The sequence below is a fragment of the Coregonus lavaretus genome (assembly GCF_964263955.1).
Source record: "Coregonus lavaretus genome assembly, chromosome: 9".
NCBI classification, from domain to species: Eukaryota; Metazoa; Chordata; class Actinopteri; order Salmoniformes; family Salmonidae; genus Coregonus; species Coregonus lavaretus.
The window spans coordinates 13159141-13185809 of record NC_139996.1 but is presented as its reverse complement, the minus strand read 5'-3'; the positions used below and the strand labels follow the sequence as shown (position 1 = coordinate 13185809).

General features: G+C 46.7%; 1 protein-coding gene across 1 annotated transcript in view; it reads left to right on the top strand.

Annotated features, from left to right (window-relative positions):
* The first annotated feature begins 899 nt into the window (after window positions 1–899).
* The window catches only part of nav2b (neuron navigator 2b), a 74479-nt gene continuing 48709 nt past the window's right edge, over window positions 900–26669 (top strand). Inside the window, exons 1-6 of the mRNA XM_084169422.1 lie at window positions 900–989; window positions 2322–3384; window positions 3695–3813; window positions 6899–7007; window positions 8608–8982; window positions 19634–19759. Coding sequence (XP_084025548.1) covers window positions 968–989; window positions 2322–3384; window positions 3695–3813; window positions 6899–7007; window positions 8608–8982; window positions 19634–19759 — 1814 coding nt within the window. The 5' untranslated portion in view covers window positions 900–967. The remainder of the gene's footprint in view (window positions 990–2321; window positions 3385–3694; window positions 3814–6898; window positions 7008–8607; window positions 8983–19633; window positions 19760–26669) is intronic.

The following is a 26669-nucleotide window of genomic DNA, read 5'->3' as shown; positions in this document are numbered from 1 at the left end:
CCAGCGATATGCTAGTGATATGCCAGCGATATGCCAGCGATATGCCAGCGATATGCCAGTGATATGCCAGCGATATGCCAGTGATATGCCAGTGATATGGAAGTGATATGACGGCGATATGCAAGTGATATGACGGCGATATGCCAGTGATATGCCAGTGATATGACAGCGATATGCCGGTGATATGCCAGTGATATGCCAGTGATATGCCAGCGATATGCTAGCGATATGCCAGGATTCAGAGTAGGTGTCAGTGGACCTGTTGAATGAGGCAGCTCACATTTGTTGGGGATGAAGAAACACCTTTTGGGGGTTAAATGTTTGGAGGTGTTGCGTATTTTTTTTTTACATAAGGATTTGTTGGAGACTGTTACCATACAGTAGTACCTGGTACGTAACACTGCTGATAAATGTTGCACTTAAAACCCCCTACTTTCTAGCCAAGGTTATGAATACATACAGTAGATATGTTGTAAATGATTGCAGAGCTTAACAGGTGAGCCTGATAACAGATCAAGTCAATGCTACCTCTGAGGTCCAAAAAATACATATAAGCCAAGTGAATTGAACTATGTACTGTATGTGTGTGATTACCCTATGGATGTGTTACAAAACCCAACATTGTTAGAGTGTTATTTGTGAGCTGAGGCATGTGTGTGACAGTTGTATGTGGTCACTGGTCAGTGTTGAGTTGGCAAGAACAGACAGGCTTTCATGATGGACTCTCCCTCCCTGGCACTCTACATAGCAGGCTCTCTAAACTGTGCAAAACCCGCCACTGAAGTTCAGGTTTGAAATGTAAATGTCTGCTAGCTGTGGCAGTTCATTTGTTCTAATCGTCATGTTTACATTATACACCTCCCTTAGGCATGGTAAAAGGACAGGTTTGTGGCTGGAATCACACTGTAAGTGTGCCTAGTTAGAGAGGAGTATCGTCTGAAACAGGTTTCCCTGCTTTTTGTTGCCCATGCAGACTACTGGACTTAAAGGTAGGTTATTATTTAACCTTTATACAACGGGTGGGTCTAATCCTGAATGCTGATTGGTTAAAACCGCCTTCCAGCCGTTGTCTATTCCACAAGTTACCTCCGGCTAAATCTATGACGTTAAAATACCTATTTACTCTGTTCCATCTGACTGCGCAATCCACTGTTTCATCAGCCCAGATAGGCAATTTATAAACTTGATCTCCACTCGACTTCGTCTTGGGCCTAACAACACCCGTCCAACATATCCTCCAAACACCGGCTTCTCGGGCATTATCAATTCATTATTTTAACCAGGCTAGTCAATTAAGAACACATTCTTATGTACACTGACGGCCTGTGGGGACGGGGCCTGGGATAAAATAAATACAATGAAAATGAAAACAATGGAAGACAAGACCAGGGGGCTGAGTAATGAAAGGACCTTTTTCTATGCTCGGTTCTAATTTTCGGGACTCTTAGCATAAAACAAGATTCAGATCTGAGCTTGTTTGTGTTTTCATTTCGAGCTAGAAGAGAGGATAGATAAAATGGCAGTTTTCCTAAAATGGCCTTCTACATAAGAATGTACCGGTGTTTGAGCCTGCGTGTTGCGAGTGATGTCCATCCGACAGCACTGTAGAGATCACAATGGTGAGTTAGATGTCTCTGATTGGTGACAAAACGAAGGGCTGCATGATACACAGAGTCAAGAGCCTTCAGTGTAGAGCTTGAGGCTTGCACATAAATAGTATCACCATAGGCCAATACACAGAGAAAAGTACATTAAATCAACTCCTTTCTGGCGGCAAAGGGAAAAACAAGCTTTGTGCCAGTAATAAAACCCAATACGCAGCTTGAGTTTCCTGACAAGGTTCTCTACATGGGTGGTGAAGCTCAACTTCTCATCCTCCCAAACTCCCAGATATTTGTACGTTTTGTTTGCTTAAAACATTTCGATAACCAATTGATTTTGATGTTAAATTATCATTGAATATCAGCATGTTAATGATTGCTGGGGTACTCTGAATTATACTGAGAAATATGTATTATTTTCCCATAACTGTTTGCAATTAATGTTTATATCATTTTGTGCTGCTGTTTTGGAGTTATTCATGACTGCTTTTTACCAAATTGCAGTTACAGTATTTGTTTACTTGGCATGTAATTCACAGTGTCATAAGCTTGTATTGTGTTAGATCAGTGTAGCCATGAAGGCCAGTGTGACTGAGTGACTGACTTAGCAGAGAGTTCATCCCTTATCCCAACTACATCTATTCAATGAGAGATCTCTATCTATAGCAGACACTTTCCCCTCCCTCATCTCTCCCTGCCTCTGTTTGGGTTTCTCCACAGAGAGAAGCACCACTCCCTCTCCCATCATGAGTGAGCACGGTCTGTCTCCAGGGACCGTCAATGGCTACTCTTCTTCCTCTTCCTCCTCCATCCCCCAGCCCAATGCAGGGAACAGCAGCAAGCTCTGGAGGAGTAAGTCCCTGAACACTAAGCACAGCGCCACCTCCTCCATGCTGTCCGTCAAGCAGGACCCTCCCACCAGGCAGCCCGCGGCCCCACCCCTAGAGGTCCTCCCTAAAGTCATCGCCCAGAAGTCCATGCTGGAGAAACTCAAGCTTTTCAACAGCAAAGGAGGCTCCAGGGCAGCTGTAGTCCTGACTGACAGGCCGACGGGGCAGGAGACGGAGTCGATGGCGTCGCGCCCCACCAGCGGTGACCTCCTGGAGGTGGCAGAGGGGAACTCCCTGCCACCCAGTGTCATGGCAACCAGCCCCAAGCTGGCCCTGAAGGGCATTGCCCAGCGCACCTTCAGCAGGGCCCTCACCCCCCGGAAGAGCTCTCTGAAGACTGAGGAGAAGGAGAAGGACAAGGCCAGGTCCAAGGAGAGGGACAAGGCCCGGGAGGGAGGCTCCAAGCGGGGGTCTGTCACAGAGCAGGAGGAACCCAGGGATGACACAAGGCAGGAGGGAGGAGGTTCAGACTCAGCAGAGCCCAAGAGGAACACTAAGATCACCAGCCTCATCCCAAAAGGAGGCAAGGCTGGCAGTGGCAAAAAGGAGGGCTCAGCCCCAGCAGCACACTGCGGAATACCAAAGCCAGGGTCCAAGGCAGGGAAGACCTCAGGGGCGCCCTCTTCTGGTCGAGATGGAGACAGGCCCCACAGTGTGAGTGCCGGTGGGGGTGGTGGTCTCTCGGTGCACAAGGGCCAGCTGGACAGCAGAAGCTCCAGCTCCTGCTCCAGCCTGGCCTCCTCTGAAGGGAGGTCTCACCATCAACACCAGCACACCAACGGAGCGCCCCCAGTGGCCTCCACAGCCAGCAACACCATCAGTGTCCAGCTACCTCATCCTCAGCAGCAATACAACCACCCCAACACTGCCACTGTCGCACCATTCATGTACAGGTACTATGCCCGCTTTGATGGACAGAATTTGAGCTTTCATAGTTTAATAGTAGGAATATACCAAAATGTCAAACGTTTTATACATACCACGTCTCAAACCTTTTAACTGACTGTAGGGATCTGTGTAAGCGTAAATTATAGTCAATGACTAATTGGAGAGGACTGAACTACATATACTTAGTGGGAACTGTTTACTCCTGACGGAGCGCAGAGAGCAGCAGAAAGAGGCAGACAGAGAGGCTCTGGGATATCTCTTGTTATTGCCTGTCGTCATCCCTTATTGTCTTGTTGTTGCTGCCCTGTCCTGTAGGTCTCAGCCTGATGTGACTGGAGCAGACATGATGATGGAGGCAGTGGGGTCACTGGAGGGTCACAGAGAGACTGCAGCCTACAGCAAGTCAGCAGACAACTCCCAGGAGGACCTCACAGGTAACACTGGCTCACTATGATTTACATGGAGAGTATGTGTGTAGCTGTACCTCACAATGTCTGTCCCACTGGTTAAATCCTATATCCTTCCAAGCATGCTGGACATAATGTGATTGCTGAGTGGTTATTCAATTGATTGAAACAGGGCATTTTCATACTGTGCTTTGTGACTTCAATTTCCACATCAGTTTTTCTTTGGGATTTTTCCCATTGTTCCATTAAATGACGGTAGTTAAGAAGATGATACTATTGTGAACTGTAATATGCTTCACAATCTGGCAAATATCTCATTAGCAACAAAGGATCCTGTCCCAGGGAAATATTTTTTTCAGCTTCTTGTTGTTCCCAGGCACAAATGAGGGTCTCTCTTCCCGGCTATACATGTCAATACTCTATAGCGAGGAGTGAATCAAAATGCCACCATGGAAAACAAAAGGCCCAGTATCCTGTGGATTCTTTTGAGCCTCTTCGTAATGGATCAGCGATATTGCCTCAAAGTTCACAATGATTTGGCAGGCCCACACGAAGCCTGTCTGAATGCAATTAACATCACTGTTAATGCTGCATACAGAGTGAGTGGAAAAACACACTTTCTCAGCCAGTAAGTAAGTGGGTTTATGTTGGTTGGTACTGTTCATTTGGAGAGCTGCTCTGCTGCCACACAGGAAAAATAAAGAAAAGGGAAATACTGGATTATTATTGAGCTTTGTATGAATTGCATGACTCGTTGAGAGAGTGTGGAGAGAGAGGCTTGATTTGACCCTGGAGTTGACTGGTGAAGTGATGTAGTTTTGTCCTGAGGCAGCCCCAGCCAGGGCTCTGTGTCTCTGTGTCTACCATGGCAGCCAGGAGGGAGAGAAAAGGCCAGGTCCTGACTGAATGGAACAGAAAGAGCTCATCTGCATGTTAAAGGCTGTGGATGTCATGGAGATGCCAAGACTCCTCACCACTGTGTGTGAGTGTGTTGTGGATGTCATGGAGATGCCAAGGCTCCTCACCACTGTGTGTGAGTGTGTTGTGGATGTCATGGAGATGCCAAGGCTCCTCACCACTGAGTGTGAGTGTGTTGTGGATGTCATGGAGATGCCAAGGCTCCTCACCACTGTATGTGAGTGTGTTGTGGATGTCATGGAGATGCCAAGGCTCCTCACCACTGTGTGTGAGTGTGTTGTGGATGTCATGGAGATGCCAAGGCTCCTCACCACTGTGTGTGAGTGTGTTGTGGATGTCATGGAGATGCCAAGGCTCCTCACCACTGTGTGTGAGTGTGTTGTGGATGTCATGGAGATGCCAAGGCTCCTCACCACTGTGTGTGAGTGTGTTGTGGATGACTGGAGAGGCTTTTCTCCCTTCTTCCATCACTGAGGAAAGAAAAACCAGTCGCCACAGGAGGAGTGGGCAGCACTGGGGTAGGTGTGTCAGCTACATCACTTTCTTTCTGTCACTTCGGGGCTGAAGGATTTTCTTAGAAAACAAGCATCTACTTACCCTCTGTTCCGATCGGAAACATAACGTGTCATGGAGAGGATGTGGCAATCCCGGACAGGATTTAGCAAAGTGTCAAAGAGTTGGAGCAACTAGTAAGGACTACATGGAGAGAGAAGACATGCTTCCTCACAGAAGTGGGGAGGGTGTTGGTAAGAGTGGTAGCAGCAATGACTCCTCACCCAGCCGAGACAGGAGCAGAACCAGGCTGTCTCTGGGCAGCATTACCCTGGGGGGCTCCAGCCAGCACAACCAGCCGCCCTGTCACATCCCCAACAGACCAACCCCAGACGAAACTAGATGGTCAGCCAGTGAGCCAAACACCTCTGTGGTGGAGAGACCAGGAAGTGGACATACAGAGTGCTGTGACCCTGTGACCCTGAGACAGACTGCCAGGAGGTCAGAGGTCAGAGCCAAACGTGTGACCTGGGAGGAGAACAATGTGGAGGTGTCCAGTAAGAAGCGGAGCCGGCTGTACCAGGTGCACCTGCAGCAGACCTGTGTCTGGGACGGCATCGCTCAACTCAATGAGGAGATCCTCCTCACTATGCTGGACATATATGAGAAACATGACAGTAAGTGTTTGTGTGTGTGCATGTGTGTGTGTGTGGGGGGGGGGGGTCACACGTTTGGCTCTGACCTCTGACCTCCTGGCAGTCTGTCTCAGGGTCACAGGGTCACAGCACTCTGTATGTCCACTTCCTGGTCTCTCCACCACAGAGGTGTTTGGCTCACTGGCTGACCATCTAGTTTCGTCTTCGGCGCTGCTTATCTTTTAATGTCCCAGACCTCTTGGACTAGACGCGCTTCATTCACTAGCAGAACAATATGTTTGTTAATGCTCTCAAAGCGTTCAGAGTATGTTCCCTTTTTTTCTGCTCGCTAAACATTCTGTCAGCTCTCTTTGTTACATTCGCAGTGAAACTGACGTGAAATGGGACTTCATCAAGGGAGGTCAGCTTTAAAACAGGAGAAAAGTTATACAAACCCTCCATCAAAGGGCTGCTCTTAAAGCATAGCTGCCTGTAAGGATTTAGGGGCGTTGTAAAGGGCTGGTTTAGCCCTGTGAATGGGCTCGTTTGGGCTCCCTCCAAGCCCCCCTGGAATGCCTTGACTGGGAGTGCCTTGACTGATGGGGGGGGGGGGGGGGGGGGGGGGGCAATAGGCAAATACATTTGAATCTGCCAAGCAAAACCCTCCACTCACCTACGGCTCATTTTTATTTGGAAAAAGGCTTTGGGTGAATTAGTGGGCTGAGCTTTTCTCCTTCCCAACACTTATACTGTCCTGTACAGCACCAGGATGAAAAACCCTGTTCTGACTGATGTGAAGGACTTTTTCTAATGTTTCCTTTCCTCAAAAGCATCCAGAATTCATATGGAGTATTTTGTACACATGTTTTTTCTGGTTTGGGCTTTGATTGGCGACAGTACGGTATGTAATGTTTAGGACCCTCTTGTTGTGAATGGTCCCTTTCAAGTGTTAGTGGATATCTTTGCAGGAAAGATGCACATTTCTGAGGATGTACTGACCAGCCTGTGCCGTGTGTTGTTTGACGTAGCAGCTGTTTCTCTAACAGACCCCCCTCCCCTACTCCTAGGTGAAGACCCTGAGGCCAGGCGGTTGCGGACGGTGAAGGACATTGCAGATTTGAGGCAGAACCTGGAGGAGACCATGTCCAGCCTGAGGGGAACACAGATTAGCCACAGGTATGTCCTTGACCTTGCTTCTGCACCATCTGTGTGTGTGTGTGTGTGTGTGTGTTTGTGTGTGTGTGTGTGTGTGTGTGTGTGTGTGTTTGTGTGTGTGTGTGTGTGTGTGTGTGTGTGTGTGTGTGTGTTTGTTTGTTTGTTTGTTTGTTTGTTTGTGTGTGCGTGCGTGCGTGCATGTATCGTGTGTGCGTGCGCGTGCGTGTGTGTGTTTCTGATGTATTCATTTGTATTGCTCTGATGGAAGGAGAGGTTCATTTCAGTGGTTTGGCTCCGCAATTCCCAAACATGATTCAATGTTATGGCTGTTCCTGACTTCACTCAGTAATGCATCAGTGATCTAGTAACAAGGGCAAAAGAACACCAGGGTGAAATTTAAACATGACGGTCATTTTGATTGATGTGGGAAAGAAGCATTCAAAATGAGGACCATTATTTGTGGCATGTGAACCATTTGGATTCCAGCTTGTCTACATGACAGAGTCTGCCTTGGTCTCTAAAGGCTTTAGTCTGATTGGCAGTTGGACTGGTAGATCAGATGTTGATGTGGAGACATCCTCTTTTATCTCTGATGAATCTGATGAATCTGATTTGTTGCCCAGTCACCTCGTCTTGAGCCCAGCCGTGTAATCCGCTTGGAGGGGTTGAGTGGACCCCTGTGGTCAGCCAGCACGAGGTTAAAAGCTGCTTTTGTCTCCCAAGTCGATAAAAGAGGAGAAAAAACATGAAAAGCACTCCTGGTGGGCTGTTCTACAATGCCCAAAGGATTTCTACTCACTTTAGCATTATATGATAGTGAATCATGCAATTCAACTAGCAGGATTGTTCAGTCAGAACAAACATTTTAATTGTAGATAAGTGCATGTTAATGTAGTTAGCTTTTCATGCTGGAGTGGCTCATCTCTTAGACCTCTCTCCTTCCCTTATATCTATTGTTTTGTATGTTGAATGTGTTGCTTTGTAGTTCAGTATTCTGATCTGCAGTGTGTTTTCACAGTGAGAGGGAGTGTAGTTCAGTATTCTGATCTGCAGTGTGTTTTCACAGTGAGAGGGAGTGTAGTTCAGTATTCTGATCTGTAGTGTGTTTTCACAGTGAGAGGGAGTGTAGTTCAGTATTCTGATCTGCAGTGTGTTTTCACAGTGAGAGGGAGTGTAGTTCAGTATTCTGATCTGTAGTGTGTTTTCACAGTGAGAGGGAGTGTAGTTCAGTATTCTGATCTGTAGTGTGTTTTCACAGTGAGAGGGAGTGTAGTTCAGTATTCTGATCTGTAGTGTGTTGTCACAGTGAGAGGGAGTGTAGTTCAGTATTCTGATCTGTAGTGTGTTTTCACAGTGAGAGGGAGTGTAGTTCAGTATTCTGATCTGTAGTGTGTTGTCACAGTGAGAGGGAGTGTAGTTCAGTATTCTGATCTGTAGTGTGTTTTCACAGTGAGAGGGAGTGTAGTTCAGTATTCTGATCTGTAGTGTGTTGTCACAGTGAGAGTTAGTGGTGACTCCTGACCCACCCCATCCTTCCTCGCCCCCCTATCTTTCTCCGTCTCTCTCGCTCTCTCTCTCCGTCTCTCTCCATCTCTCTCTCCCCCTCTCTCTCTCTCCCCAGCACCCTAGAGACCACCTTCGACAGCAGTGTAACCTCCGAGATCAGCATAAGAGGCATGCTCAACCTGTCCCCCCGCCCCAACCCAGTGCTGCCCTGGCGACTGGGCCCCTCCAGCCCACGTCTGCAGGCAGGCGACGCCCCCTCTGTGGGGAATGGGTACACAGTGGCGACGCGGGGCAGCGCCAGTGGCATGGTGAGCCCAGAGGGGGGGCGCTACCTCCGCAGCAGGCAGACACCAGGACAGGAGAGTAACACTGTGTGTGACCTGTCAGACAAGATGGAGGAGCTGGAGGGCATTGCCATAGAGACCACAGGGTACATGAGCGATGGGGACGTGATAGGGAAGAACATCCACATGGACAAAGTCACCAGTGGGTGAGTGCACACAGCATGGCCGATATTACCGTTAAGACAGGAAATGTATCTAACCCAGAGCGCACAAAATAAAAAAACATCTTCACTGATTTGTTAGTCAAGGGAGATTACTTATGATATGAAAGACATATAAGTGAACTCTTCATCCTTTAGCATTCGTCCTTGAAACAGGGACTGGATGCTGGAAAACTTGGATGTTGCTCACCACAATCATCCGTATTTGTACTTTTGTCTACTCAACTGGCAAAGGGAACCAGGGGAAAGCAGTAGGCCTAACCCTGCTTTGAATGCACTGCTACACTACAGTGATGTGGCGCAATTAATGAATGTCTCAGTTTTCTGTTTTATTGCCACTAGATGGCAGTGTTCGAGTGTCTGGCAGTCCTCTCTGCTAATGTCTCTCATTTGTCAGTAGTAGCTTAGAGAAAACCCCTGAGTCTGTGACAGCGATAGATGGGAGATCACTTGAGATATCAGCCATCATCTTTCATTTGGAACATAGCTTGATAACATGCTGTCTTATTCGGAAAGCTGTCAAAGAAATGAGTGCAAGTTAGCAGGGTTCTTATAGACGGAAATCTATTTTTAAATGTGCTTTCACATGCAGAATTATTCTGATCATATCTCTCGACACATCCAACCAGACACCCTCATAGCCATGCCATAAGTGGCCAACCACAAGCTAACATGATATAATCATATATGCCTACTGACAAAGCAGACAATAGTTATTTGGTGTCATGCTTTTTCTGTGCATTGCTAACTTATGAAAAGTAGTAACTGTTTTTGGCAGTATAAATACAATGTGTACATGAACCACTAGCCTTCATTGTCTTGGCTGTGGGTACAACCTTGACATTGAAGCAAAGATACATGGGAATATGGTAACACAGAGCTATTTTCCATTCATAAATCCTTACACCTCGATCACACCGACAGCGTAATTGCGTAAAATGGTACACAGCATCATCTGGTTATATGAGCAACAAAAGTTCAACATTCACCTTCTGCTACCATTTCTGTCAAGCCGTCTACACATACAGTTTGATGCATACGTTCGATAAATCCAACGCATGCACCACACAGAACGCACTGCAACTGCCTCTGCAAAGCAATGCTGCAAGGCAAACACAGCGTTGAATGAATGTACTTCTGGTGTACCAAAATGCAATGTCGCTGTCAGTGTGATCAAGGCATTACACATGCTTATGGAGTTTCACAGAGTGTCTACTTGTTTGTTTACCACAGAGGGACATCCCAGATTCCCAGTATGAGGTTGGATACACATGGATTCTCCACAGTTTATTTCTGGTGGGATTCTGATTGGACTGTGTGTCGATGGGCATGCTTGTTCAGATCAGGGTAAAGTCGAAGAGAGTTTGATTTAAAAATAATCTGGCCTTTGTGCCCTAGAGAGAAAGCAGGTCATGGGAAATATTCTCCTCAGCATTGAGATGACATGAGACAGTGAGCGCTCTCATAATTTACACAAGTCTCTTCTATTCATATACAACATGCACTCCTAGAGAAAGAATGCTGGTCCAAGGCTGATTTTAGTCTTCTCCTTCTCTTTACTGGGCCTCAGAGGTTCTGTGGTAACACACCCGTGAACACTCACACACAGTCAACCAGAGGTTAAGGCGAGTCTTATTCCAAAACGATTTCTTCACAGAGAGGTGAATCATGTGACACAGAGCCAACTGCAGGTCAGAATACCTCTGTAGATGATGTGATCACATATGCTGTGTGTTTCATCTCACTAGAATTGGAGCAAATAAGATGTTTATTTTGCCATCATATCAAATCAAATCAAATTGTATTTGTCACACGTGCCGAATACAACAGGTGTAGACCTTACCATGAAATGCTTACTTACAAGCCCTTAACTAACAATGCAGTTTTAAGAAAATATTTACTAAATAAACTAAAGTAAAAAAATGAAAGAGCAACAATATAATAACAATAACGAGGCTATATACAGGGGGTACCGGTACCGAGTTAATGTGCGGGGGTACAGGTTAGTCAAGGTAATTGAGGTAATATTTACATGTAGGTAGGGGTAAAGTGACTATGCATAGATAATAAACAGCAAGTAGCATCAGTGTAAAAAAAAAAGGGGGGGTCAATGCAAATAGTCCGGATGGCCATTTCATTAATTGTTCAGCAGTCTTATGGCTTGGGGGTAGAAGCTGTTAAGAAGTATTTTGGACCTAGACTTGGCGCTCCGGTACCGCTTGCCGTGCAGTAGCAGAGAGAACAGTCTATGACTAGGATGGCTGGAGTCTTTGGCAATTTTCAGGGCCTTCCTCTGACACCGCCTGGTTTAGAGGACCTGGATGGCATGAAGCTTGGCCCCAGTGATGTACTGGGCCATACGCATTACCCTCTGTAGTGCCTTGCAATTAGAGGCTGAGCAGTTGCCATAACAGGCGATGATGCAACCAGTCAGGATGCTTTCGATGGTGCAGCTGTATAACATTTTGAGGATCTGAGGACCCATGCAAAATCTTTTCAGTCTCCTGAGGGGGATTTGGCGTTGTCATGCCCTCTTCACGACTGTCTTGGTGTGCTCGTACCATGATAGTTTGTTGGTGATGTGGACACCAAGGAACTTGAAGCTCTCAAACTGCTCCACTACAGCACTGTCGATGAGAATGGGGGCGTGCTCGGCCCTCCTTTTCCTGTAGTCCACGATCAACTCCTTTGTCTTGCTCATGTTGAGGGAGAGGTTGTTGTCCTGGCACCACACTGCCAGGTCTCTGACCTCCTCCCTATAGACTATCTCATCGTTGCCGGTGATCAGGCCTACCACCGTTGTGTCGTCTGCAAACTTAATGATGGTGTTGGAGTCGTGCTTGGCCACGCAGTCATGGGTGAACAGGGAGTACAGGAGGGGACTAAGCACGCACCCCTTAGGGGCCCCTGTGTTGAGGATCAACAGGGCAGATTTGTTGTTGCCTATCCTTACCACCTGGGGGCGGCCCGTCAGGATGTCCAGGATCCAGTTGCAGAGGGAGGTGTTTAGTCCCAGGGTCCTTAGCTTAGAGATGAGCTTTGAGGGCACTACGACACTGTTCATGTTGAAACAGGGACTGGATGCTGGAAAACGTGGATGTTGCTCACCACAATCATCCATATTATCCCATTTTCCTCTAGGACCCGGAAGCAATTGAGAATGACAGTGGAAACATGGTCCTTGTCCTGCTCTGGAAAGGCTTTATACAAGTTCATTCTGAATGTCTTGGTGTTACGATAGCACTTTGTTGAAGGATAGGTCCACCACACTAATCAAAGGGTGTGAGTGAACACAGACATAATAATAACTTCACCTGTAAACTCTAGTGGGTTTCACTCTGTTTTGAAATAAGGCCTCACGTGATCGAGAGTTCAGTGACTTATGGGGGTTTGTGACGTTAGTACAAATAAATGGTCAGCTGAGGACCTGCAGGCTAACTGGCCCTGCTGTTGTTCAGTAACCAGAGTTAATGGATGGCCCACTGCAGGCACACATCTCTAAACCCAAACATTGGCAGAGATTTAAACTGGACCTTCAATTTATTGATTTGATGCCCATTGAAGAGCGAGAGTGATCAACATTAGACCACTTCTATGACCTTGTGCTATGGTCAGGTGGGTTGTGGTTGCTGCTGTGGTATAGTATAGTTGTAGCCTATATACCACTGACCTGTTTGGAAATGTATTGTTGTATACTTGGTTTACTTGCATTGGATTAAAAAATGTTTCTTGCTTAATAACTCTGAGCCAGTCAGTGAGTCATCTCTTGTGGTGTGTCTCATTGCGAAAGGCAATTAATCATAACTCATCTTTTGTTTCCCACTTGGGTGCTGTAGTTGGTTCACAGGAAAGCAATAGGCTAGACTCCCTCCTCTGACAAAGGTTAGGGCTTCTTACCCGTCCGGCTGGTTAGTCAGCAACTGGTCTGTCTGACTCAGCTTTAATAGCTGCCTATATATCCAGTCACATCAGTCACTGTTGACCTCGAAACACTCAAAAGACTTATCCCTACTAGGAAATGTGGCTGCTATTTAGGGCTTGTGCTTATCAGAGGAAATTCCGGCTGTTTTTTAATGTTTGCATGTAATTGGTACTTCCTGATCTCTGAGTTGAAAGGTGCTTTGATTAAGGTTGGTGATTGTCTTCCATTCATCACTCACCATAAAGTAGTACTGGGTCGTTCCACCAAATTAGGGACTTTTGCATCCCTTTTATATGTTAAGTAGATATTGTGCTCAAATATTGAAATGTAAAAGCCTATTATATTAAATGATGTACCCTTTAATATAGACCATATGGGAAATGCAATAAATCTGATTATTAATATGACTAAATACTTTTTTTCATAATTTTGACATGTCACTTTGTGCATCCTCTGTCACTTCTAGAAAGATTTTAACCCACTTAATCCCAACATTTCTCCAGGTTTTCACCATCGTTGTAAAGACTGCTAAATAGTTAGTTAAATAGTTAACCAATAGCTTCCCGGAATATCTGCATTGATCCTGTTTTGCACTAATCTCTTTTGACTCATCACATACGCTGCTGTTACTGTTTATTATCTATCTCGTTGCCTAGTCACTTTATCCCTACCTATATGTACATATCTACCTCAATGACCTCGTAGCCTGCACATGGACTCGGTACTGGTACCCGTGTATATAGCCAACTTATCGTTACTCATTGAAGATTTATTCCTAATGTTATTATTTGTCTATTTATTCCTCATGTTGTTATTTTTCTATGTTCTTCCATTTTATTCTACTATTTCTCATTTTTTTCACTCTGCATTGTTGGGAAGGGCCGTAAGTAAGCATTTCACTGTTACTCTACACCTGTTGTTTATGAAGCATGTGACAAAAACAATTGTATTTTATTTTATTTAACCGAATTGGTGGAATGACCCTATAAACTAACAAGCCCATAATCAGGTTTGCTAAAAATATATGTTTTAGGGAGTAAGGATTCCTTCTATATGTATTTTTGTACAAGTTATTGTAATTGTTCACATTAGTCTCCATGTCTGCTCAGTTAGTGGGTAGGCTACACTTAATTCAGTGGAGGCTTCTGAGGGGAGGACAGCTCATAATAATGTCTAGATGTGTTTGATGTATTTGATACCATTCCACCTATTCCGCTCCAGCCATTACCACGAGACCGTCCTCCCCAATTAAGGTGCCACCAACCTCCTGTGACTTAATTAACCATAGCCCTCTTCCAGTTAGTAGGAGAGGATGCTCTGAGGAAATGAATTCTAATCAGCTACTCCACTCACAGTCCATACCCCCAAGACATCTACCACGGCCCCTCCTCTTACCCCTACCCTTACCGCATCCCCCCTTGCCCTCTCGCTCTGACTCTGACTCTGCCTCAGCCTGAAACCCTGAGCCTGCAGCTCCTTGGCATTTCCTCCCTTCCTTCCTACCTACCCATCAGTCCTCTTGACAGCAGAGGGCTGGCCATCTGGGCAGACTTCACAGGGATGAGAGTGGTGGAGAGAGACACCGTTGTGTTGAGGAGAGAGAGTGACAGTGGAAGACTGGGTAGTAATAGAGGAGAACTTGCTGGATGACTAGGACAACTTTAGTATTGAACCAGCCCTGGTCACTGTTGACCTCTCAGTAGTGGAATAATTTCTCTCCTGACCAACCTGCTGCTGCTGGATTGGCATTTTCTAGAAGCTCAATATTGACAGGTATGATTCCAATCCACTGTAATCTTTTGGATGGTTTCTTTCTTTGTTTTAATAAAAAAAATGCTCTATTTAAATGTGAAAAAGCCAGAGTGAAATGTTTAGCAGGTTATTCTGAGTTACATACAGTGCATTCGGAAAGTATATATACCCCTTGACTTTTTCCACATTTTGTTACGCTACAGACTTATTCTAAAGTTGATTAAATTGTTCCCCCCCCCCCCCCCCCCCATTAATCAACACACAATACCCCATAATGACAAAGCAAAAACAGGTTTTTAGAATATTTTGCAAAAACAAATATGAAATATCACATTTACAAGTATTCAGACCCTTTACTCAGTACTTTGTTGAAGCACCTTTGGCAACGATTTCAGCCTCTCAAGCTCTGTCAGGTTGGATGGGGAGCGTCTCTGCACAGCTATTTTCAGGTCTCTCCAGAGATGTTCGATCGCGTTCAAGTCCGGGCTTTGGCTGGGCCACTCAAGGAAATTCAGAGACTTGTCCCGAAGCCACTCCTGCGTTGTCTTGGCAGTGTGCTTAGGGTCGTTTTCCTGTTGGAAGGTGAACCTTCACCCCAGTCAGAGGTCCTGAACCCTCTGGAGCAGGTTTTCATCAAGGATCTCTCTGTACTTTGCTCCGTTCATCATTCCCTCGATCCTGACTAGTCTCCCAGTCCCTGCCGTTGAAAAACATCCCCACAGCATGATGCAGCCACCACCATGCTTCACCATAGGGATGGTGCCAGGTTTCCTCCAGACGTGACGCTTGGCATTCAGGCCAAAGATTTCAATCTTGGTTTCATCAGACCAGAGAATCTTGTTTCTCATGGTCTGAGAGTCCTTTAGGTGCCTTTTGGCAAACTCCAAGCAGGCTGTCATGTGCCTTTTACTTCTGGAAGGTTCTCCCATCTCCACAGAGGAACTCTGGAGCTCTGTCAGAGTGACCATCGGGTTCTTGGTCACCTCCCTGACCAAGGCCCTTCTCCCCCGATTGCTCAGTTTGGCCAGGCAGCCAGCTCTAGGTAAAGTCTTGGTGGTTCCAAACTTCTTCCATTTATGAATGATGGAGGCCACTGTGTTCTTGGGTACCTTCAATGCTGCAGAAATGTTTTGGTACCCTTCCCCAGATCTGTGCCTCGACACAATTCCTTCGACCTCATGGCTTGGTTTTTGCTCTGACATGTACTGCCAACTGTGGGACCTTATTTAGAAAGGTGTGGCCTTTCCAAATCATGTCCAATCAAGTTGTAGAAACGTCTCAAGGATGATCAATGGAAACAGGATGCACCTGAGCTCAATTTTGAGTCTAATAGCAAAGGGTCTGAATACATATGTAAATAAGGTATTCCTGTTTTTTATTCGTGTTTTTTATTTTTAATACATTTGCAAACATTTCTAAAAACCTGTTTTCGCTTTGTCATTATGGGGTATTGTGTGTAGATTGATGAGGAAAAAAAGTAATTTAATCAATTTTAGAATAAGGCTGTAACATAAAAAGTGGAAAAAGTAAAAGGGTCTGAATACTTTCCTGAATACACTGTATAGCACTTTAATGTGTCACTCTTTGTCTTGGGGCTTTTAGTGCCTTCAGTTTAGGGTCTGCACCTTTTGTCGAGGTTAGTGTACTAAACCAAGGAGTGAACAAAACCAGGACAAAGCACAGGTTAATCAGTAGTCACATTAACCTTTTGCTTTCCTTAATCCTGAAATTAATATTTTCAACAATGATATGTGAGCTGTCATGTCTGTACACACCAAAGCCATTAATACACATGGTTATACATTACTCTGGTACACACAACACTACAGCAATGGTAACATAATCTTTTACACTTTCGGTTTAGAAAACCCCACATCAGGTTAGCTCTCCTAACAGTTAAAGATAGAAAATGCTTTACAGTGATAATACCATAAATATCTTAGGAAAGTAGTATTATAGGCTTGGGAAGCAGTTTTATGTCTTTTATGAGTGGTATTTTAAACAGAGAGGCAGTTACCCATGATTTCCTGACACACTTTAAGACAAGCTGACACTCCCTGTGTCACCTGGATTAGCATGAAACCGTGCTGGGGATTATGTAAAGTCACAGGGATGATGGTAAAGCTGTGCTTTCAATGGGGCTGCCTCAATGCATTTATCTCATCCTAAACTGGTAAGCCTGTGGCGTTGCTCTGGGCTAAAGGTATGACAATAGCCCCCTAAATGGGTAACTGAAAATGGGTAAGTATGGAGAGTTACTTGGTGTTGACTGAGAGCAAATGATAATGTTTATCTAGCTGCGGAGGCATGAGTGTCTCGTACGCCCTCAGCATACAATGCTGAGATGACTTTGGCACGTTTTTGTTTTATATGTTGTAATTCCTTCGGTCTACAAGCCAGCTTCAGTCATACCAACCCCCCCACCTCTCCAACTGCAGGGATGGTGTGACCATTCCAAGCCTGTGCCATATTCTATTCATATATTGACAGGATGTATTTTCTTTTTTCTTTTTGAACTGACTAATTTGCTCTGACATCACACGCATGCTATGTGGATTAACAACGTTAGTGTTTGCAGATATTTAGGTTGAGACACTAACAAACCCTGACCCAGACCCGTCGCCAGACCTCAGTCTTAAGGGGGGCATATGAAATGCATGGGAGGGCACGGCACAATTATTATTAGCCTACAGTACGTATATTTAATAATAAATTCCCTCAAGTGGGGGGGGGGCTCAAGCATTTTTGGGGACGGGCCCGGCCCCCTATGGCCCGCCCATAGCGACGGGTGTGCCCTGACCAATTATATGATATGAACCAAATAATGAACCAAATAAATGTCTCTGACTCTCACAGTGCATTTTCATGATGAAATACCTCATGGTTTTTCTATATAGTGGTCAGGAGGTCAGTCAATGTGTTTGAGGTTGTAATCCTGTCGGTGAAGTGGATCAGTACAGCCTGCCATGGTGACGCACAGCAGAGACAGGGACAGAGACAGGGACAGCAACTGAGACAGAGAAAGAGACAGGGACAGAGACTGAGACAGGGACAGAAACAGAGACTGAGACAGAGACAGGGACTGAGACAGGGACAGAGACAGAGACAGAGACAGAGACAGGGACAGAGAGGGACTGTGACAGAGACAGTGACAGAAACAAACAGAGACAGTGACAGAGACAGGGACAGAAACAAACAGAGACCGTGACAGAGACAGTGACAGAGACAGGGACAGAGACAGGGACAGAGAGAGTGACAGGGACAGGGACAGTGACAGTGACAGGGACAGTGACAGAGACAGTGACAGGGACAGAGACAGGGACAAAGACAGGGACAGTGACAGAGACAGAGACATAGACAGAGACAGGGACAGAGACAGGGACAAAGACAGGACAGGGACAGAGACAGGGACAGAGACAGTGACAGTGACAGTGACAGAGACAGTGACAGAGACAGAGACAGGGACAGAGACAGACAGAGACAAACAGAGACAGAGACAGGGAGAGTGACAGGGACAGAGACAGTGACAAAGACAGGGACAGAGACAGGGACATAGACAGGGACAGAGACAGGGACAAAGACAGGGACAGAGACAGGGACAGCGACGCGACAGTGACAGAGACAGGGACAGAGAGAGTGACAGAGACAGTGACAGGGACAGAGACAGAGACAGAGACAGACAGAGACAGTGACAGAGACAGTGACAGAGACAGTGACAAGAGACAGGGACAGAGACAGGGACAAAGACAGGGACAGAGACAGGGACAGAGAGAGTGACAGAGACAGGGACAGAGACAGGGACAGAGACAGACAGAGACAGGGACAGAGACAGTGACAGAGACAGAGACAGGGACAAAGACAGGGACAGGGACAGAGATAGAGACAGAGACAGGGACAGAGACATAGACATAGACAGAGACAGGGACAGGGACAGAGACAGGGACAGAGACAGGGACAGAGACATTGACAGTGACAGTGACAGTGACAGAGACAGGGACAGAGACAGTGACAGTGACAGAGACAGAGACAGTGACAAAGACAGGGACAGGGACAGTGACCAAGACAGTGACAGGGACTGAGACAGGGACAAAGACAGGGACAAAGACAGGGACAGTGAGAGACAGGGACAGAGACAGGGACAGAGAGAGTGACAGAGACAGGGACAAGGACAGGGACAGTGACAGGGACAGAGAGAGTGACAGAGACAGGGACAGAGACAGAGACAGTGACAGAGACAGAGACAGGGACAGAGACAGGGACAGTGAAAGAGACAGTGATCGAGACAGTGACAGGGACAGAGACAGGGACATAGACAGGGACAGTGAGAGACAGGGACAGAGACAGGGACAGAGAGAGTGACAGAGACAGGGACAGAGACAGTGACAGTGACAGAGACAGGGACAGAGAGAGTGACAGAGACAGAGACAGGGACAGAGACAGAGACATGGACAGAGACAGGGACAGGGATAGGGACAGAGACAGAGACAGAGACAGTGACAGAGACAGAGACAGTGACAGGGACAGGGACAGGGACAGAGACAGTGACAGAGACAGGGACAGAGACAGACAGAGACAAACAGAGACAGTGACAGAGACAAGGAGAGTGACAGGGACAGAGACAGTGACAAAGACAGGGACAGAGACAGGGACAAAGACAGGGACAGAGACAGAGACAGGGACAGAGACAGTGACAGAGACAGAGACAGGGACAGGGACAGGGACAGAGACAGAGACAGAGACAAGGGCAGAGACAGTGACTTTGACAGAGACAGGGACAGAAACAGAAACAGAGACAGAGACAGAGACAGAGACAGAGACCGAGTCTGTGACTGTGACAGTGACAGAGACAGTGACAGAGACAGAGGCTGAGACAGGGACAGGGACAGAGAACAGGGCAGACACAGAGATTGAGACAGGTACTGAGACTGTGACAGACAGGCCTGTTGTGTTGTGTGTCTGCAGCTACATGACGGATGGTGGGCTGGGCATGTACACACTCCGCCTCAACTGCCTGCCGGATGGCATGGCTGTGGTCCGAGAGACACTCCATCACAACACTTCCAAGGGACAAGGGGACGCCACCGACAGGTACGTCACCACCACCACCCCTTCCCCTGTCCCCTCACCTCACTCCTCTGGGTCAGGTGAGGCTTCTGTACAGTCACACGTTCCTATCAAGGAACCAAGCACCAGACTGAGAGGTTTACTGTAGGTTTGGCCTGTTTTGGATTGATTTGTGGATTAGATCCCTGCTCCTACCAAGGGATCCCGTGTAGAATGTTGAGACATCAAATAGGATCAGTCTGGAAGCAACAGAGCTGCCATTGTTGGGAGTCTGAGTGAGTCTGAGTGAAAACAGAGTGATTGTTTTCCTCAGTGCCACAGGCTATGAATACACACACACGATAACATAGACTATTTTATTTTTTTATTTTTTTTTACCTTTATTTAACTAGGCAAGTCAGTTAAGAACAAATTCTTATTTACAATGACGGCCTACACCGGCCAAACCCGGACGACGCTGGGCCAATTGTGCGCCGCACTATGGGACTCCCAATCACGGCCGGTTGTGATACAGCCTGGAATTGAACCAGGGGGTCTGTAGTGACGCTTCGAGCACTGAGATGCAGTGTCTTACTATACACACATGTACTGTACACATGGATTTTGTGTTGTAGATATGTGGTAGTAGAGTAGTGGCCTGAGGGAACACTCTTAACGGCCTTAATTTTGCTGGACCCCAGCAAGAGTAGGGGATCCATAATAAATTCAAATACAAATACAAATGGATGGGTTTGGATTAGACAGTAGACACTCACAGCTCCCCTGGTTGTCTTCAGCCTGTAGTCATGAATAATTCCTCTCCTGTGTGTCTGTGTTACAGATCTACACAGTATTGCAGGTTCATCTCATTCCCCTGTGGTGACTTGTCTCAACCCCTAATGGTGGTATGAGAGGTACACAGAGGAGACAACAACTGCCCTGTGTGCTTTCTGCCCAGGTCAACAGGGGTCCCCTGATGTATTGATGAACGTGTCTACAAGGTTTATGCCAGAAATGACACTAATATCTAAATTGACATAACAGATGGTTTGACAAGGCAGTGCACTAGATAAACAGATACCTTTTTTGATTGTCTTTGTTGAAAGGTAAAGAATTCAGTCTGTAAGCTAATTCTCCAGTTGATGCTTAGCGTTTGTGCTGCGAAGGCAGATGTTTTGAAATGTGGTCCTTCAGGGGTAGTGCCACAGGGATTTGATGGTACGGAGCGGAGGTAGACCCTGAAAGGAAGATGTGATGTGCTGAGTTGTGTCCATGAGGTGATTCCACATATTAACCACATTAACATAAAGCATGACTCGGTGCCTGCCCACATTCCCAGCCCAGCCCACCTCCCACAGAGTTAGGGTTAATGCAATACAGGAGAGGATATCTATGCTTTCTAAAGTATCTTTACGTGTAGCCTAGACGTCACAGGATTTCTCCAATAGCAAAGACTGGCAAACCTGAGAGTGGTGAGTATATCCATCCTACAGGATGTCAGATAGGAACATCCACCCCACAGTCTCCAACCTGTCTGGATACAGCTCTCCTTCCCCTCTCCAGCTGGAGTGGACAATCCACAGGCCATGACTCGACACAGACATTCCAACTGCCAACATAGAGGACTAGCAGACTCTGGCAACATGGAAGATCCGCTTTTTTTGTAATTGATTGTTTTTTTTACCTTTGTTTGACCATTGTTTCATCTGGTCAAGCAGTACTGGTGCATCAAGTCTGACACCAACAGGCTCCTGAACAGTTTCTATCCCCAAGCCATAAGACTGCTAAATAGCTAACAAAATGGCTACACAGACTATCTGAGGACCCTTGTATTTATTTTATTTTTTTGCACTGTTTCTATACACACTCACAGGACTCTACACTCTTCACTCACACTGACACTCCAACACACACATAACATGCACACACATTTATACTGACTCTTCACTCACACTGACACTCCAACACACACATAACATGCACACACATTTATACTGACTCTTCACTCACACTGACACTCCAACACACACATAACATGCACACACATTTATACTGACTCTACACTCACACTGACACTCCAACACACACATAACATGCACACACATTTATACAGACTCTTCACTCACACTGACACTCCAACACACATAACATGCACACACATTTATACTGACTCTACACTCACACTGACACTCCAACACACACATAACATGCACACACATTTATACTGACTCTACACTCACACTGACACTCCAACACACACATAACATGCACACACATTTATACTGACTCTACACTCACACTGACACTCCAACACACACATAACATGCACACACATTTATACTGAGTCTGCACACATGCACACACACAATCTTAATTTACGCTGCTGCTACTCTGTTTATCATATATCCTGATGCCTATTCACCTTACCCCTATACTGTACATACAGTATCTAGCTCTATCACTCCAGTATCCCTGCACATTGGAACTGACTAGGGCTGACCTGGAGGCCGTGGGGATGGCACAATCCATCACTCTAAGACATGTGCTACTGAAATTGTGTATGGTTATATTACACAAGAACAATGGTGCAACACTAATCAAAATCATATTGTTTTATAACAAATGCGCTTTCTCCCGCTTTGGATAGTGGTCGCTGTCCGCAGTTCTGAAACATCAGTGCGCTGTTGAATTGGCGCCTTTTCCTAGTCCATGTTGCTATGTGGATAATAACAAAGTTAACCAGCATATTGGTGTTGAGAACAATGTGGCGGAGGCAGCAGCAGAATGAGGAGATGAGAAAACAGCCCTTGCTTTATTGTCTAAGAAAAGTGAGGAGAGAGGAAACCCCAACTTAATTAGGTCTATAATCAACAGCCTAACTGTTAAATGTGCCTGGCTTTATAAATCATCCATATAAATGTATATCTACAGAAATAAGACAGATCCTGCTTATTTCGCCTATTTGAATGTTTGTTTAATAACCTACTGATTCCGTGAGCACCAAGCCTCAGCAACCACATCGTCTGATAAACAATTTCACAAATTCATCTGTGTTTAATCTTTGCTATGCTGTAATAAAGGCTTTACACTTTTTTTTCGTTACAACAGCCTCTCTGGTATTACTGATTGTTTACACTGTTCAAAATAATCCAAAATATAATAATAACCCTGCTTTTTCTTGATCTCCTTCTTATTGTTATCATTACTATTATTATTATTATTATTATGATCATCATTATAATAAGTAATGTCATTATCATTAGTAGGCTTAGTATATCAGCCTTGTATAACCACCATCGAGCTGTAGGCCTAAGAACGCGTCCTGTTTAGTCTTAATACCTTAGCTTACTTAGGCCTATATTTCAATACTTTTATAGGCTACTATATCAATCAATCATTCATTTGTTCATGTCATCACACAGCATATGAGTCATTCATGATTTGAAATGCAATCAAGCATTTTAGTTTTAAAATAACAAAGTGACCCTTGAATAATTAGCGTAAACAATAAATAACCATTCCATGTCGGCGATTGCATTCACGAATGCATGCGACTGTTTTTAGTCTTTGCTGTAATAAAGGCTTTTCAAAAAAAAATAACTTACAACAGACTCTCTGGTACGCTTATAATTTATTGTTTACATTGTTCCAAACGGTCAGAAAAATTATATTGTAATCTAACAGCACCTGTTTGGCACACATTATATGCACACAGCGCTTGCTCCTTACCTTCTTTTTCTTGATCTCCAGTATTTTCCACAACTACTCAAATTTATTCCACACATCTGACTTCCCCTTTACCTCCTGAGCAACCAAACATTCCCCCTTTTCGAGTTTATTTTGCATCCATTTTGCTGTCACATATGTTCCGGTGTTAAGAGTTTGTTATAACCAATTTATTAATGTGATTATGATATGCTATAGGTCAGGCCCTATTGGCCACGTGCATGCGATGCATACATGTGTCATGTAAAGAGCACAAAGGTTTAGGAAATAGGGAATGTTTGTCCTAAACAAATGAGGGATTTCGGTAACAAAACTTTAAACTCATAAATGGCTGTAGGCTAATTATTTTGCAGGTTCAACAACACAGACAGCGCGATAAACACTGTTGATGTTCTGTGGTGGTCGCTGCAGCATGGAGGAGAGCGAGACAATGGGTGCTAGTCACACAGCCACTCGCTGTCATTATCTTTTAACACAGCGCAGCAAGTCTGAGCCCGGCCCGGCACAATCAAATCAATTGCGGTCAGACTCCCTCTAGCCATCTGTGTGTCTTAGTTATTTCATCAAACAGTGTGCTTAAAGCATCGGACAAGCTCAGTGCATATAGTTGATTTGATTAAACCACATAGGATGTGTCTATATATGGAAAAATACACGTTTTAACATTTCAACCAATTAATTCAAGAACAGACTACTCTCGGTCGACCAAGATTTTTCTTAGTCGAGGACAGCCCTAGAACTGACCCTGTATATAGCTTCTTACTTTCTCATGTTCTTCTTATTTCTTATTTCTTATCTTTATTTATTGTGTTTTTGTTCTACCTTATTTTATTTTTAGTACTACATTGATATTGATTACTGATATTGGGTTTAGAGCTTGCAAGAAAGGCATTTCACTGTAGTTGTGCACTAGACATTAAAACCTGAAACTTGTAATGATTGCCATGGTCAGATAAAGTTTGAGACAAAACGTACAATAGAAACCTGCTTTTGTACCTTTTTACCAATGGTTAAAAGGAGCTGTAAAATCAGTTTCCAGAGGTTTTGCTCTGTAAGTGCTGTGGCTGACAGGAAGGTGTAAGCTGTGTAGATGTGTGTTTGTGTATCGCAATGCTGTAACACCCTGGCTCTGGGACTCTATATGTTGAGCCAGGGTGTGTTCTTTCTATGTGGTGTATTTCTATGTTGGGAGTTCTAGTTTGTTTATTTCTATGTTGGCCTGAGTGACTCCCAATCAGAGGCAACGAGTGTCAGCTGTGGCTGGTTGTCTCTGATTGGGAGCCATATTTAAACTGTCTGTTTTTCCCTTTGTGTTTGTGGGTTCTTGTTCCGTGTTGGTCTATGTTACCTAGGACGTTACGAGTCGTTTGTTGTTTTTGTTTACTGTCCGTGTTTATCGCTAATGATAAATAAACATGTTCGTTCATCACACTGCGCCTTGGTCCTCCTCTCTTAACGACGATCGTGACAGAAGAACCCACCATACAAGGACCAAGCAGCGTGTCCAGGAGCAGGCAGACTGGACATGGGAGGAAGCGCCGGGAAAGGAGATGGAGAGGTTGGCGATGGCCCAGGTGGGCAAATCGTGGTCCTGGGAGGACATGCTCGGGGGCAAAGGGCCATGGGCTAGGATTAAGGCCCTGGCGAGAGAGGAGCAGCGGCGTCAGCAGTGTCATCGTCGGACGGACGAGAGGCAACCACAAAAAAAAAATTTGGGGGGGCACACGGCATGGGCGGCTGGGCAGCAGGAGGCTGCCACAGGGCGACTTGGAGAGGAGGCCACCGGGTTTGGGGGGCCAGAAGGCAGGTTGGCGGAGCCTGGATGGAGAGCAGAGCCAACTCCCCGTACTCAGGCATGGCAGCATGAGACTGGTCAGGTTCCGGGGTATGCAGAGCTGCGTACTGTGCCACGAGTGGTCCGGCATAGTCCGGTACGTCCTGTGCGAGCACCCCGCACGTGTTGTGCGAAGGTGGGCATGCAGCCAGGACGGAGTGTGCCGGCTCAGCGCTCGTGGCCTCCAGTGCCTCTCCTCGGTCCCGGATATCCTGCGCCAGTGTCACGTGCTGTTATGCCAGTACGGGTACACAGCCCTGTACGTCCTGTGCTGATGCCTCACACAGAGTGTGTTAAGGTAGGCATTCAGCCAGGATGGGTTGTGGCAGCTCTTCACTCCAGGTCTCCTATCCGTCTCCACAGCCCGGCCCGGCCTGTCCCTGCTCCACGCACCAAGCCTACGGTGTGCGTCGCCAGCCCGGTCCGGCCTGTCCCTGCTCCTCGCACCAAGCCTACGGTGTGCGTCGCCAGCCCGGTCCGGCCTGTCCCTGCTCCTCGCACCAAGCCTACGGTGTGCGTCGCCAGCCCGGTCCGGCCTGTCCCTGCTCCACGCACCAAGCCTACGGTGTGCGTCGCCAGCCCGGTCCGGCCTGTCCCTGCTCCTCGCACCAAGCCTACGGTGTGCGTCGCCAGCCCGGTCCGGCCTGTCCCTGCTCCACGCACCAAGCCTACGGTGTGCGTCGCCAGCCCGGTCCGGCCTGTCCCTGCTCCTCGCACCAAGCCTACGGTGTGCGTCGCCAGCCCGGTCCGGCCTGTTCCTACTCCACGCACCAAGCCAGGGGTGCGCATCGTCAGCCCGGTCCGGCCTGTCCCTGCTCCTCGCACCAAGCCTACGGGGTGCGTCGCCAGCCCGGTCCGGCCTGTTCCTACTCCACGCACCAAGCCAGGGGTGCGCATCGTCAGCCCGGTCCGGCCCGTTCCTACTCCACGCACCAAGCCAGGGGTGCGAGTCGTCAGCCCGGTTCGGCCCGTTCCTACTCCACGCACCAAGCCAGGGGTGCGAGTCGTCAGCCCGGTCCGGCCCGTTCCGGCTCCACGCACCAAGCCAGGGGTGCGCGTCGTCAGTCCAGCACAACCCGTGCCTGGGTCACCGGTGCCTGGTAGGGTACCGGTCAACTGCTCCACTACGGAGCTGAAGCTAACCGCTCCTGCTACGTCCAATTCAGCTCCAGCCAGCGGGGCCAGACCGGACCAGGGGCGCTATGGGGGGTTTATTGGAGGGTGGTGGGCAAGGCCGGAGCCAGAACCGCCGCCGAGGAGGAATGCCCACCCAGCCCTCCCCTGTTTTGCTCTAGTTGAGGCGCGGTCGCAGTCCGCGCCTTTAGGGGGGGGTACTGTAACACCCTGGCTCTGGGACTCTATATGTTGAGCCAGGGTGTGTTCGTTCTATGTGGT